We start from the raw sequence: 15140 nt of genomic DNA on the forward strand, positions 1-15140 counted from the left end.
TGATTTCTAATTTCATTCCATATGGTCTGTTAGAATGCAGGGTAGTATCTATTTTTTTGTATTAGCTAAGGCTTGCTTTGTGGCATAACATATGATATATTTTGGAGAAGGATCCATGTGTGCTGCTGAGAAGAAAGTATATTATTCACTCTTTGATGGATGGAATAATCTATACATGTTTGTTAAGTCCAAGTTATTGATTGTATTATTGAGTTTTATAGTTTCTTTGTTTAGTTTTTGTTTGGAAGATCTATCCAGTGGTGAGAGAGGTATATTGAAGTCACCCAGTATTATTGTGTTGTGGTCTTTTTTGTTCTTGTATTTGAGAAGAGTTTGTTTGGCACACATAGATGCCCCATTGTGTGGGGCATAGATATTTATGATTATTATGTCTTGTCGATGTATGTTCCCTTAAGCAGTATGAAATGTCCTTCTTTATCCCTTTTCACTAGCTTTGGTTTGAAGTCCACTATCTGATATGAGGATGGAAACCCCTGCTTGTTTATATGGTCCATGTGAGTGGTATATTTTTTTTCCCATCCTTTCACCTTCAGTGTGTGGATGTCTTCCTGTGAAATGATTCTCTTGAAGGCAACATATTGTTGGGTCTTTTTATATTTTTAATCCAATCTGTCAGTCTGTTTTTTGATTGATGAGTTTAGGCTATTTACATTCAGGGTTATTATTGAAATATGATTTGTATTTCCGGACATTTTGGTTTATTTTTGGTTTTATTTTATTATTATTTTTTAATTTTTTTAATTTTTTTATTGGTTGTTCACAACATTACAAAGCTCTTGACATATCATATTTCATACATTAGATTGAAGTGGGTTATGAACCCCCAATTTTACCCCAAATGCAGATTGCAGAATCATGTCGGTTACACATCCACAATTTTACATAATGCCCTATTAGTAATTGTTGTATTCTGCTACCTTTCCTATCCCCTACTATCCCCCCTCCCCTTCCCTCCCATCTTCTCTCTCTACCCCATCTACTGTAATTCATTTCTCTCCTTGTTTATTTTCCCATTCCCCTCACAACCTCTTATGTAATTTTGTATAGCAATGAGGGTCTCCCTTCATTTCCATGCAATTTCCCTTTTCTCTCCCTTTCCCTCCCATCTCATGTCTCTGTTTAATGTTATTCTTTTCTTCCTACTCTTCCTCCCTGCTCTGTTCATAGTTGCTCTCATTATATCAAAGAAGACATTTGGTGTTTGTTTTTTAGGGATTGGCTAGTTTCACTAAGCATAATCTGCTCTAGTGCCATCCATTTCCCTGCAAATTCTATGATTTTGTCATTTTTTATTGCTGCATAGTACTCCATTGTGTATAGATGCCACATTTTTTTTATCCATTCATCTATTGAAGGGCATCTGGGTTGGTTCCACAGTCTAGCTATTGTGAATTGTGCTGCTATGAACATTGATGTGGCAGTATCCCTGTAGCATGCTCTTTTAAGGTCTTCAGGGAATAGTCCGAGAAGGGCAATAGCAGGGTCAAATGGTGATTCCATTGCCAGCTTTCCCAGGAATCTCCAAACTGCTTTCCAAATTGGCTGCACCAATTTGCAGTCCCACCAGCAATGTACAAGTGTACCCTTTTCTCCACATCCTTGCCAGCACTTGTTGTTGTTTGACTTCATAGTGGCTGCCAATCTTACTGGAGTGAGATGGTATCTTAGGGTGGTTTTGATTTGCATTTCTCTGACTGCTAGAGATGGTGAGCATTTTTTTCATGTACTTGTTGATTGATTGTATATCCTCCTCAGGGATGCCCTCTATCACCACTTCTATTCAATATAGTTCTCGAAACACTGGCCAGAGCAATTAGACAGATGAAAGAAATTAAAGGCATAAAAATTGGAAAAGAAGAACTTAAATTATCACTATTTGCAGATGACATGATTCTATACCTAGAAGACCCAAAAGGGTCTACAAAGAAACTACTAGAACTAATAAATGAATTCAGCAATTGGCAGGATATAAAATCAACACGCATAAATCAAAGGCATTTCTGTATATCAGCGACAAAACTTCTGAAACTGAAATGAGGAAAAACACTCCATTCACAATATCCTCAAAAAAAATAAAATACTTGGGAATCAACCTAACAAAAGAGGTGAAAGATTTATACAATGAAAACTACAGAACCCTAAAGAGAGAAGTAGAAGAAGATCTTAGAAGATGGAAAAATATACCCTGTTCATGGATAGGCAGAACTAACATCATCAAAATGGCGATATTACCAAAAGTTCTCTGTAGGTTTAATGCAATGCCAATCAAAATCCCTATGGCATTTCTTGTAGAAATAGATAAAGCAATCATGAAATTCATATGGAAAAATAAAAGACCCAGAATAGCAAAAGCAATTCTAAGCAGGAAGTGTGAATCAGGCGGTATAGCGATACCAGATTTCAAACTATATTACAGAGCAATAGTGACAAAAACAGCATGGTACTGGTACCAAAACAGGCGGGTGGACCAATGGTATAGAATAGAGGACACAGAGACTAATCCACAAAGTTACAACTATCTTATATTTGATAAAGGGGCTAAAAGCATGCATTGGAGGAAGGATAGCATCTTCAACAAATGGTGTTGGGAAAACTGGAAATCCATATGCAACAAAATGAAACTGAATCCCTTTCTCTCGCCATGCACAAAAGTTAACTCAAAATGGATCAAGGAGCTTGATATCAAATCAGAGACTCTGCGTCTGATAGAAGAAAAAGTTGGCTCCGTTCTACATATTGTGGGGTTGGGCTCCAAATTCCTTAATAGGACACCCATAGCACAAGAGTTAATAACAAGAATCAACAAATGGGACTTCCTTAAACTAAAAAGTTTTTTCTCAGTAAGAGAAACAATAAGAGAGGTAAATAGGGAGCCTACATCCTGGGAACAAATTTTTACTCCTCACACTTCAGATAGAGCCCTAATATCCAGAGTATACAAAGAACTCAAAAAATTAGACAATAAGATAACAAATAACCCAATCAACAAATGGGCCAAGGACCTGAACAGACACTTATTTTTGGTTTTAAACTTGACTTGGTTTCTCCTTTGATTGGCCTTTCCTTTAGTGTAGTTCCTCCCTTTTGCTGATTTTTGTTTTTTTCATTTCCTCCTCCTGGAATATTTTGCTGAGGATGCTCTATAGTGCAGGCTTTGATCTTTAATTTTTCTTACAGTGCAGGTCTACGGGTAATTAATTCTTCCTATTTTTGTCTCAGAATATCTTTATTTTTGCTTCATTTTCTCAGATTATTGAATACTAGGTTGGAAAAAAAGTTTCTTTTTTCATTTCTGCATTTTGAATAGGTCATTCCATTGTTGCTTGGATGGAAAACTCCTGGCAAGATGCCAGGAGTCATCTTTATCACATTTTTCTATAAAGAATATATTTTTTTTGTCTCTAAATGCTTTTAAGATTTTTTAATTGATTTTTAACAACTTAATTATGATGTGCCTTGGTGTAGTACATGTATATTATTATTATTATTATTATTATTATTATGTGTGTGTGTGGTGCTGGGGATTGAACCCAGGGCCTTGTGCATGCAAGGCAAGCACTCCATCAACTGAGATATATCCCCATCCCCATGTATATTATTATTATTTTTAAATTTTTAAAAATATTTTTATGTGGTGCTGAGGATTGAACCTAGTGCCTCACATGTTCGAGGCAAGTGCTCTACCACTGAGCTACAGCACCAACCCATCACAGCTCAATCTTAACACTCACACCAGTACCCCCTGGAGTCTCATCAGAGAATGCCATCTCTGAGTGGCATCAAGGGACCCCCAAGGAGCTTCTTGGTCCCAGGTGATCTCTTGATCATCTCCCTCTGTACATTCTGCCGGAGATGCTGTGGAGATTGGCACTCTGTGATCACAGGCTTAGAAAGAAAAGAGCCCTTCTCCAGCAGGTGACAGGGAAATGTTGGTGTTGAAGTCATGAGTGGGCCCAGGTCTCCAACACCGGTTTCCACAGACAGTGAGGTCTTCTTCACATTTCCCTTTCTACCTTGGCTGCCAAGAAACCAAGAGCTGTTCTTGATCTATCAACCTTGATTTTTAAAACCATTTGTCCCTTCTTTGTACCTTGTGGGTCTTTATCGCTGCCTACCTACTTCTTGGTGTACTAACTTAAGATGCCTTAAAGTTCAGCAACAGTGGAGCTGTACCCGACTGCACTTGTGTCGTTACCCTGGGCTACAGGCAGCTGCTCTGCAGGGCTGAGGTGCCAGTGTGCGGATCATAGATCCATGGGGGCGGCGGGGGGGAGGCGGAAAAGGGTCTATTTATGACCCCATCCAATGGCATATGGCCCAGGACTCCTTACATGCTGTTCCCAAGGGCCACCCTGGGTCAGTGGCTACCACATTGGTCAGGATCTGTGGTCATGTTGTGTGATGAGGATCTCTGCTGCAGAGGAGCTGAGCCAGGGCCAAACACTGCCTGGGGAGCAGCAAGGAGCCCCAAACTGCAAGTAGGTGAGACCCTGGTGGCAAGACCCTTGGGTCTCTTCTAATCCAAGAGTCTATGGGGCTCTGTGGTGACAGGTGACGAGGAGTCTGCAGGCCAGGCTCTCCCAGGCTAGGAATGGCCATAGGCTATGACTTGCCTTGGGAGAAAGATCTGTGCTTCTGCCAGGGCTTCACCCAGCAAGGCTACCGCACATCCTGCTGCTCACAGGTGTGCATGCACATGGTGCTTCGATCCTGACCCAAGCGTTGGTGACCAGAATCAGTCACCAAGGTTTGGGGAACAGCTCACTTCTGTCCACTTGCATAGCTGAAGTGGCTTGAAGGGTGGGTTTGGAGCACCCGAAGGTAGCTGCCTCCGTGGCTGGGTACACCCAGCCCCATATATATTATTATTCACCTAGAATATTTTGAAGTTTTTCAGTTGGTAGGTTTATAATTTTTATAAGTTTAGGGAATTCTAGTCATTATTCCTTTTTAATTTTTTTTTTTTTCTGTTCTCTCTTGTTTTGGTACTGTGGTTATACATGGTTGATCACATGATATCCCATTGAGATTGCCCCTTAATTTCATTTTTATTTGCTTAATTTTATAGCTTCTAATAATTGTGCCCTAAAGTTTACTAATCTTTTCTTTTGCAAGTGCTGTTAATCTGTCCCGTGAGATATTGATTTTGTTTTAGTTTTTAATTTTTAAAAAAATTTTAGTTACACATATTAATTGTACAGATTGATGAGATTCACTGGAATGTGTCCATTCGTGCATACACTGTTCATTAATCATGCCTGTCCACCCTTTTTCTATCTACCCACTCTCACCCTTTTCCCAATAACTACTAATCCTCCTCTACTTTCAGGTCAACCTTTTTTTAAAAATTTTCTACGTATGAGAGTGAATATTTGTATTTTTTTTTTTTTTGAGGGAGAGAGAGAGAATTTTTAATATTTATTTATTTTTTTGGTTTTCGGCAGACACAACATCTTTGTTTTTGTATGTGGTGCTGAGGATTGAACCCGGGCCGCATGCATGCCAGACGAGCGCGCTACCGCTTGAGCCACATCCCCAGCCCCTTGAGCCACATCCCCAGCCCTGAATATTTGTATTTGTATTTCTGATTCTCGCTTTTAAAATTTAGCATGATGTCCTCCAGTTCTATCAATTTTCTGCAGATAACTGAATTTGTTGTTTTTTTTTTTTTGGTGCCGTGGATTGAATGCAGGGGCACTTGACCACTGAACCACATCCCCAGCCCTATTTTGTATTTTATTTGGAGACAGGGTCTCACTGAGTTGCTTAGGACCTCACTTTTGCTGAGGCTGGCCTTGAACTCGAGATTCTCCTGTCTCAGCCTCCCAAGCCTCTGAGATTACAGGTGTGTACCACTGTGCCTGGCTGAGAAGTTTGTCTCAGTCACTCTGTTGAACCAGATTTGGTTTGTGAGACAGCTTCCTGTTGAGCCAGTGTAGAGGAATATCTGTGGGGTCTTAGAGATGGGAGTATGCAAGGATTTCTGACCTTCAATGCAGTCCAAATTCAGACAGTATGTTCCTTCTCAAGATGGCTCCTGACTATAGCATCCTGGGGTTCCCTGGGAGATAATATGAAAAGCTAGTTGCCTGTGTTCTCTTTAGGCTGCAAGGCCTATAAACGTTGTGAAACTTTCTATTAGCTAGGATTGCCAGTATTTGTACTGATAGAATTTGCTGGGGCTCTTTCACTTTCACTGTTGCAGAGGGGAGACTCCCTCAAGTGCCATTATATTTTATTTCTCTATGATATTGTCCCAGGACTTTGGTTTTTATAAGGTTTCCATTTTTCTTCTGTTGAATTCCTGTGATTTTCTTTGATCACTCATCTCAATTTGCAGCTAATACACTTGTGGCTTTGATTATTATTTGTGGAAGAATAGGTAATGAGTCCTGGGTGCCTCTTTCAGTATGAAAATCTTACCATTCCTGAGAAATTTATTTCAGATTCTGAATGTTTCATTTCTAGAATTTCCACTTCACTCTCATATTTCCATTTTTTCTCACACTTTGAATTTTCATTAAATTCTTATATGGGCTACTTAGATTTGTATGATTGTCCTGTAATTTCTGTCATTTCTGGATTTGTTTCTGTAGACTGGTTTTTCCTTGTGGTTATAACTTACATGTTCCTTCATATTGTCATTTCTAGTAATTTTTGATAGTAGTGGAACACTATTAATGTTACATTATTGATTATCTCTTATTTAAAGTGTTATCTTTAAAGAATTGAAGGCATTTAAATTACTTGTGGGTCAACTTGATCTCATGAAGGTTTGTTTTTTTCCTTTTGCTTTTACTGTGGAGCATCTAAAGTACTTTCTACTCAAGGATAGTTTGGCCCTGTAACATTTTATGGTACTCTACTGAAGTCTTGGTATCTTTGCTTTTGAACCTTAGAAATTGTTCAGCTTAAAATGTCCGTTTTTAGTTTTCCATCACTGTGAAAAAATACTTGAGAGAGATCAACTCAAAAAAAGGAAAAGTTTATTTTGGCTCACATTTTAGAGATTTCTTTTAAGGCCACTTGGCCCTGTCACTTAGGGCCTGTGGTGAGGCAGAGAACATCATGGCAAGAGAACACATGGTAGAACAAAGCTGTTCTCCTCATGGTGGCCAGGAAACAAAGAAAGAGAAAGGGGCCAGGTTCCCAGTATCCCCTTCAAGGGCAAGCTCCCAGTGAACTCCTTCCACTAGGTCCCTTCTCCTAAAGATTATTCCATCTCTCAGTAGCTCCATTAACTGAGGACTAAGCCATCAGCCTTTAGGGAACATTTAAGATTCAAATCATAGCAGGCAGCCTTGTAGAATTTTACCCTGTGCATGAGCCTTATCCTCAGCAGATTCAAGCAAACCCCTGCAGATTCCCAGAGCTCATTTGAGGTAGAGCTCTTTTCAGTAGAATTCTGTCTTGTAACCTCCAGCTATCTAGCCATCTAAACTCATGATATTGGTCTCCTGAGTTTAGGAGTTATTCTCCTTCTCCATTTGCACCAGGAAAGTTAAAAAGCTGGGTCAATTTTAGGGATCATTCTTTACTCAGAGATCACAGCACTGTTTGTCTATGAGAAAATATTCTTTTTATCTATTTTGTTAAGTTCTTTAGTTTATGGTTGGTGGCTAGAAGCTGTATGATCTATTACTATTGGGTTCCCTTTTTTAATCCTTTCCCTCTTATTACATATTTATTGTTCTATAGGAAATGTTAGAATCTGTCTTTTTAAAAAAAAAATCCTGTCTTTTTGTAATGCTGTTAAGTGTGGATTAATGTAGGAAAAACTAATTATCTTTTTCTGAATGCTGATAGCCACAACAACAACAACAACAACAAACGCTTATATTTTTATGGTCTAGATTTATCAGGGAAAAAGTACAATCACTCATCTCTGTATAGAACTTGTCTCAGTTTTTACTAAATTAGTTAAATGAGATGTTTTTCCTCTTTACAGGTTCAGTTTAACTTGCAGTTTACAAAACCAAATATATCACTAGGAGATGTTCAGTCAGGAGCAACCATTAATGTGCCTTGCTCAACTGATAAGGAAAAGTAAGTATTTATTGACATAAAATTTATTGTTTGTAGTTTTGAATGAATTTTTAATCAGTGATGGCCCCCTCTTTTATCTGAGGCCTTTTAAGATGCTTGAGTCACTTTGAACTATGAAAAGTGCTTTCTCATATGTATTTGCAAGCTGTGGGATAGGCATATAATAGATATAAAAGAGATTTTTCTCACACAAATGAAGATTGCTTTCATATGTATTCTTGGGCATGTACACAGGAATCTTTAATTCCTCTAAAGTCAGTTGTTTTTGTTTTTCTTGTGTGGCTTTGTTTGTCCTGGGTGCTCTTCATTTTTCTGATTTACTGCTTCTAGTATAATCTAAGAAACTAACTGGTTAATATACTAGAATTACATAGTGAATAAAAGTAAAAAGGTTTGTAAGATTGACCACTAGAGGGCTGGGGATGTGGCTCAAGCGGTAGCGCGCTCGCCTGGCATGCGTGCGGCCCGGGTTCGATCCTCAGCACCACATACAAACAAAGATGTTGTGTCCACCGAGAACTAAAAAATAAATATTAAAAAAAATTCTCTCTCTCTCTCTCTCTCTCTCTCTCCTCTCTCACTCTCTCTTAAAAAAAAAAAAAAAAGATTGACCACTAGATTACCTAAAAAAATTGAGCACCAGTTTATGGTTTGTGTTTTGCCTGCTCAGAGATTCCTTCCTTATTTTTTAGGTTTCACACAGTACATTTTTGAATCAGTGACATGTGGCTTAATAAATCAACTCTTCCATGCATACCTTTTTCTCTAGATAGTCTTCATGTTTGCAGTTTTTTAAAACAAAATAATTATGGTTCTTTATTTACTTCAGATTTAGTGTTTGTAAAACCTGCTTGTTAACATTCATCATGAGCTATCCACTATTCCAATATATTGCAAACTCAGTTACTAACATAGTACACTAAGGGTTCTTTTTTTTTTAATATTTTTTTTTTAGTTGTTGATAGACCTCTATTTTATTTATTTATATGTGGTGCTGAGACTCGAACCCAGTGCCTCACACATGGCAGGCAAAGTGCGCTACCACTGAGCCATAGCGCCAAACCTCACTAAGGGATCGTATCCCAGTTGTCACCAGGATGAATATTAAAATAGTTAATGAAGATCAGAATTGTGTGAGATTTTGATAATGTATGTATTTATTATATCTAATTTTACACTTGCTCATAAGGCAGAGCAGCTGGAATTCATATTAATGGTAGAAAACCATAATGTTTGTATATTTAATTCATCAATTACATTGAGAGCAACTTTACTAGCAGAAAACATGACAGTCATTCACAATATCAAACATCATCTGACAATAAAATTGAGACTGTTCAGTGATTTTCATTTTTTTGTTTAGAAGTGGTTTGTTGTTTTATTTGTTGTCAGCTAACAAAAAGTGGCAATGAGTATTAAAGAAAAAAATTAAGTTAAAATTGAAAAAATAAACCTAGAAAACTTTATTTTCTACACATTGGGAAAAGACCATCATTTAATTTTAAGGATTTATTATTTTGTAAGATCCTTTAAATTCTGACTAAAAGTATACTACTGGGGCAATTGTTAATACTATCAAAATTTTAGAAAGAATGCATGGTAGAAAGGGGCAAAAATACCAAAATATCCCCCCCCCCTTTTTTTTTTTTGAAATTTCTCTACCACTAGCCTTGAAGTGCTTTTGGTTAAAGGAAAATGAAATCTTAATTTATTTTAAATAGCATGAGATAGTAATTAAGTAATTAAATGATTCTCAAGGCATGTACATATTTATTTTATTTCTAATATCTGTCACTTGTGTGCTTTTACAAAATTTTATGGTGCTCATAGGATTATTTTTATTTTGCTCACAGTCCTTATTCCAGCTCTTAGTTTATTATAATTTACTCATTAGGAACAGGGATACTTTGATTATATACAGATAAATTATATTTTTTAAGAAACAGTAAAGAATGTATTCTGAACCATAGCCATAAATTACAACTCAGTTACATTTTTTTGTGTGTGTGTGATGCTAGATATTAAATCCAGGGTTTTTCACAGGCTAGCAAGTCTCTACCACTGAGCTATAACTCCAGCCCAGTTATATATAGTACAGGCTAAGTACCTTTATCCAAAATGCTTGGAAACTTGAAGTTTTCTAATTTCAGAATTTGGGGGGTTTGAAATATTTGCACAATGAGGTATCTTGGGGACAGGACCCAATGTAAATACAGAATTCATTGTTTCTTAATTTATGATGGCCTGAAGGTAATTCTATGTGGCATTTTTAGTCTGTTTTGACTGTGACTCATCACAGGAAGTTAGAATTTTTCATTGGTAACATGTCAGTGCTCAAAAAATTTCAAATTTTGAAACTCTTCAGAGTTTTGGATTAGGGATGCTAAACTTGTTTGTGTAGATACATTAGGCAAACCTTAAAAATTAACTAATAAAGAAAAAAATCAGACTTTGAAAAAATAATATATATTTTTTTTAAGTGGTGAAAATTTAGGATTGGAATCTAAATACTTGAAGAAAAGAGAAGATAGCATTCCTTTACGTGGACTGAGCCAGAATCTGTTTAGTAATTCAGGTGAGAAAAGACATTTCTGGACTGAATTTTTTGTAGTGTGTATACATAAAGACTAAAGTGATAATCTTTGTTGTTTCATTTGCAGATCATCAGAAAGATAGCAGTCTAGGAGTGATGCAGACATCTTCCAAACCCACAGTGCTCCCCTCTACATCTTCGGCCTATTTTCCTGGGCAGTTACCAAACAGTTAATTCTAGCATTGTCTTTTTACTTTCTGTTGACATTTCAGAAACTCAGGTGTTTTAAAAATATCTTAACAGGCAGAAGTCAAATCCTAACCAGGCAAGTTTCAGATTTTACTTGAGCTACCTACCATTAGACTGTTTAGATCCTTAATAATACTAGTGGATTTATAGCACACAGTTAAAAAAAGCAATAAATTTATGTTCAGGAATTGGTAAAGATGCTGAGTAAAAGATATTTTGGTCTGTAAACATGTTGTTTTACAAAATAACAGGATAAATTTTAAACTAATTATTAGAATTTCAGTTCTAAGGGAAGAGATGATCCTTACAGAGGATATTCTAATCATTTAGAAGGTATGAGTAAATTGCAGCCTGCACAAGAAAATAATACTATGAAAGAAACCAAAGAATGCTAATAATTCAGTTGTTTTCATTGATAAAATGTGTTAAGTTTGCCACCTGAGGATTATGAGGAAAAATGATTTTCTCTTAAGATTATCTCTATTATTGATATTGACATTAAAGGGAAAAGTCCTAAAGCTACCTTGAGTGAAATGAATTAAACCTTCATAGCAAGCAAATATGAGTATTTTTCTTGTAACATGTAAGTTAGCAGTTAAGTCTGTTAAATAACTTTTGATGTGCTTATTAGGCCAGGTGTGGTGACACATGCCTGCATTCCCAGCTACTCCGGAGGCTGAGGCAGGAGGATCACAAGTTCGAGGCCAGCATGGGCAATTTGGTGAGACCCTGTGTCAAAAAAAATAAGAGGGCTAGGAAGTAGCTTGGTGGCAAAAGGCTTGCATATGCATAAGGCCCTGGGTTCCATCACCAGCACATTAGAAAAGTAAATAATTTGGATAATATTTTTACATGACCAAATTAGTATATGGTGCTTTTACACTGGAGCTGAAACATTTATAGGATTTTAGTGTCTTCTATAAGTTTATACCCATCCTATCCTTCTCCTTAATTGGAAGTTTTATTGTTATGCAGTTAAATCTGTATCAGTGGGATTTGGTTTTAATAGCTCCATACAAAATCTTTACTAGAAGTGCACCATGGATATTCATTGTCCTTGTTTCTAAAATACCAAAACATGGCTTCCTTTTAATGTTTACTTGACAAAGTAGACAAAACTGTTAAAACTTTCTTCTCTTCCCCATTACTGAAAGTTTCAGGTTAAGAACAATTCCTATGGAAAAAAATTAGGTGATTTAAAAAAATTCACCCAGAATCATAGGGCCCATTATCTTCTTGTTGACAACCATCCAATACAGAGTACATTCTCAAAAATAACCTAAATTTGTTTGCAAATTTTGAAACTCATTGCTTGTGATAATGACATACCTATATCACTGGGTTCATAAGAATTGTTGCTAAATATTTTTAAAATACTTATACTTTGAAATTGCTGGCAATTGTCTTTAAGTGAGGGATCTAAAAAGAATATTGAGTAACTATTATTAGGTAGCAACTTTTTTTCTCCCTCTGTTAGATATACTATATTAGTAAGAATACTCAAGTTACAATAACGTGAAAGCACTTATTCTGGAAAGAAGTCTTTTGGTAACATAGGAATCTGCTTTGTTGTAAATACTATGTAATATATATAAAAAACCACTGTGACAGGGTTTGGATGGAATATACGACCCACAGGTAGCTTTTTTTTTAATGTGTCCTTTTCCATATACATAAATTGAAATTGAATTTCTAAGATAGGATAGAGATCATTCTGACATTAACTTACTAAAGACTGTTTGTATTAAATGTATATATGTAGACTTCTGAGTGCTAATTTTTTGCTCTACCTCTTTTATTTGAAATTGTTTTCCAGTATAAAATTGTACATGTGTTAATAATCCAAAGGTTACATTTAATGTTATTTCTATAAACTGAGCTTTGTTAATAAAGTATTAAAATTACTTTGGGAGGGCTGGGACTGTGGCTTAGTGGTAGAGCGCTCGCCTAGCGTGTGTGAGGCACTGGGTTCGGTCCTCAGCACTACATAAAAATAAAATTACTTTGGGAGTATGATATATAGAAAAAGAAACAGAATTTGACCTGTTTGGAAAATCAAAGTATACTTGCATTGTATAGTGAATGAAAAGGAATGATTCAGAGAAAGGTTACATCTTTGACTTGTTAGTATAAAAGTGATCATGGTAACAAAGCTAAAACCGGCTGTATCTGGACTCACAGATCAAGACTGTTTTTAAAAAAATCATTAAAATATTTAATTTTATTAACAGAATATTTACATTTTTAAGACCTTATTTAACCATAGTGAATGTTCCAGGTTTAAAAAGCATTAGGCAATAACCACACACAAGATGAAAACAGTGTAAACTATACAATACTTTATGTACAATTTTTACAAAGTAACACTTTTTTTAAATAATATAACTGGACACAAAAATATACACTTTAGAGAAATTCACATCAGTAATTGTATAAAGCTCTCTCCTAGGGTCCTGAAAATTTAGGACAAACATTAGCTCTGTAAATAAAGTGTTACTGTGACAGTCCTGAAAGGCCACTATATATATTTATCTACATATAGATATCACATTAACATTTTCAAGGCTACCAGCTTTGCTATATAATTTTTGATTATGTATTCAAGTGTTGAGGTTTTTATGATTATGCAAACATTAAAAGAATAGTGGTATAAGAACAAGCTGGGGAACAAATCTGAGCCAGCATTTTTAGAATTACAGGCTCTAACCACCCCAATTTAAATTCTAAATGGCTGATATTTTTTCACTTCAAAAACAGTAGTGAATATGCTTAAAATAAAATTATTGCAAACAAGCTTGAAACATGATTCAGATTTTAGTACAATTTTAAGTTTTTTTTTTTAATGCAAACAATTCATTTATCATTTCTTTATTTTAGTGCATCTGCATTAAGGCTTTGAATTATTTGACCCAAGATTTTACAATATTAAAATCTGACTCGATTTTACAATGTTAAAATGAACAGGTCCACAACCATACTATCTACTCTGTCTGAGAGTCAGCATAAATAGAGTTAAAGCTCAACACCTTAAGGAAATGGTAGCAGAGACATATGCTAATATCTAAGAAGTTACATATATAGTTTTTAATTAAAGGATGTATAATAAAACAGTTTAGTGGCAAGAAATTGGTGCTAATAAACAAAAGGTTTCTTTTCAAAAGAAATTGTAACATCTTTGGAAAACTGTCCGGTTCCTTCTTTAGTTCCCACGGAGTTCATGCAGATAATTTCTTAAGACAATCTTAAAGTACACTGCAGATGGAGATGGAATGTACATCCAGAACTACAGGTGAAAACTAAGACCTGGGTGCTGATAGAAAAATCTTCCTGATTTCAGTCATCACACATTTGTGTCCTGGAGTAAAGGTTCTTTGGCCTCTCCTGGCGCTTGTGTACTATGAGGATGGCTGTGACTGCCACAGTGCTTTCTCCAACTGCTGGACCGTAAGCTTAAATTGGTATGTTCTGGAATAAACAAGGCAACAAGCAGAGCCAGCAGTACTGAACAGGCTCCAAAGAGAAAGGGGGGGCCAGGGATTATGGAATTCTGAGGAAGAAAACAACAATTAGGATTTTTGTACAAATACTCTTGTTCTTAAGAAATTGCTTTTTTTAGCACAAAATATGAAACAGGTTCTAGAGTCCTCACTTAATTTGTTAGTCCTGGAAAACCATTATCTCAAAAGTACAATCAGGTAGCATATAATATTAATAACTACAGCGGTAGAATCAGTTACCATTTTCTTTTAGAAAAGTAATTATATGCTCAAATGCCTGAAAGTTAGAAAAACACAGGTAATGTTATTACCATGAAAAGAAACAGAATTTTAAATTATCCCCAAATTACATTAATTAACAAAAACTTACACTGCTAATTGTACTTTTGTGTGGCCCACAGGAAAGAAGTAGGCTTGGTTGGTTTTAAGGTTAATGCTGTGAGGAAGCCAGGGAGCCGTTTTTATTGGCTAGAATGATCAATGATGCTTGGTTCTCACGTTTTTAGGTGTAAGGAAGGAAACGCAAACAAATGAACAAAGACCCATGTAACTGACTTTCTGTTCAGAAGGCTGCTGAATACAGGGAACTGGGCTATCACAGAGGACTCAGGAAACATAAGCAGCATTGTAGGGAAATGACTAACATGTGCCATTAGATGTAGATTTGGCAAACCAGGCTTTATGTAATTTTTCATTCTTGAAAAAGGTATGCACAGAGAATGGCAGTTGTGATGTATTTATATCACAGACTGAGGTGTGTAATGATATTTGAATAGAGTCTGTCAATACAAAGA

The 15140-nt window shown here is 36.0% G+C and overlaps 2 protein-coding genes across 3 annotated transcripts in view; one reads left to right on the forward strand and one right to left on the reverse strand.

Moving 5' to 3' along the window:
* SASS6 (SAS-6 centriolar assembly protein) overlaps nucleotides 1-13266 on the forward strand; it is a 52627-nt gene extending 39361 nt beyond the window's left edge. Inside the window, exons 15-17 of the mRNA XM_081308863.1 lie at nucleotides 7970-8067; nucleotides 10548-10642; nucleotides 10728-13266. Coding sequence (XP_081164989.1) covers nucleotides 7970-8067; nucleotides 10548-10642; nucleotides 10728-10834 — 300 coding nt within the window. The 3' untranslated portion in view covers nucleotides 10835-13266. The remainder of the gene's footprint in view (nucleotides 1-7969; nucleotides 8068-10547; nucleotides 10643-10727) is intronic.
* MFSD14A (major facilitator superfamily domain containing 14A) overlaps nucleotides 13041-15140 on the reverse strand; it is a 40268-nt gene continuing 38168 nt past the window's right edge. For both annotated transcript variants that reach the window (XM_081308866.1, XM_081308865.1), the window contains one exon: nucleotides 13041-14396. In XM_081308866.1, the coding sequence (XP_081164992.1) occupies nucleotides 14245-14396 (152 nt within the window). In that variant the 3' untranslated portion in view covers nucleotides 13041-14244. The remainder of the gene's footprint in view (nucleotides 14397-15140) is intronic.

Source organism: Spermophilus citellus (genome assembly GCF_964194105.1).
Source record: "Spermophilus citellus genome assembly, chromosome: 9".
Taxonomy (NCBI): Eukaryota; Metazoa; Chordata; class Mammalia; order Rodentia; family Sciuridae; genus Spermophilus; species Spermophilus citellus.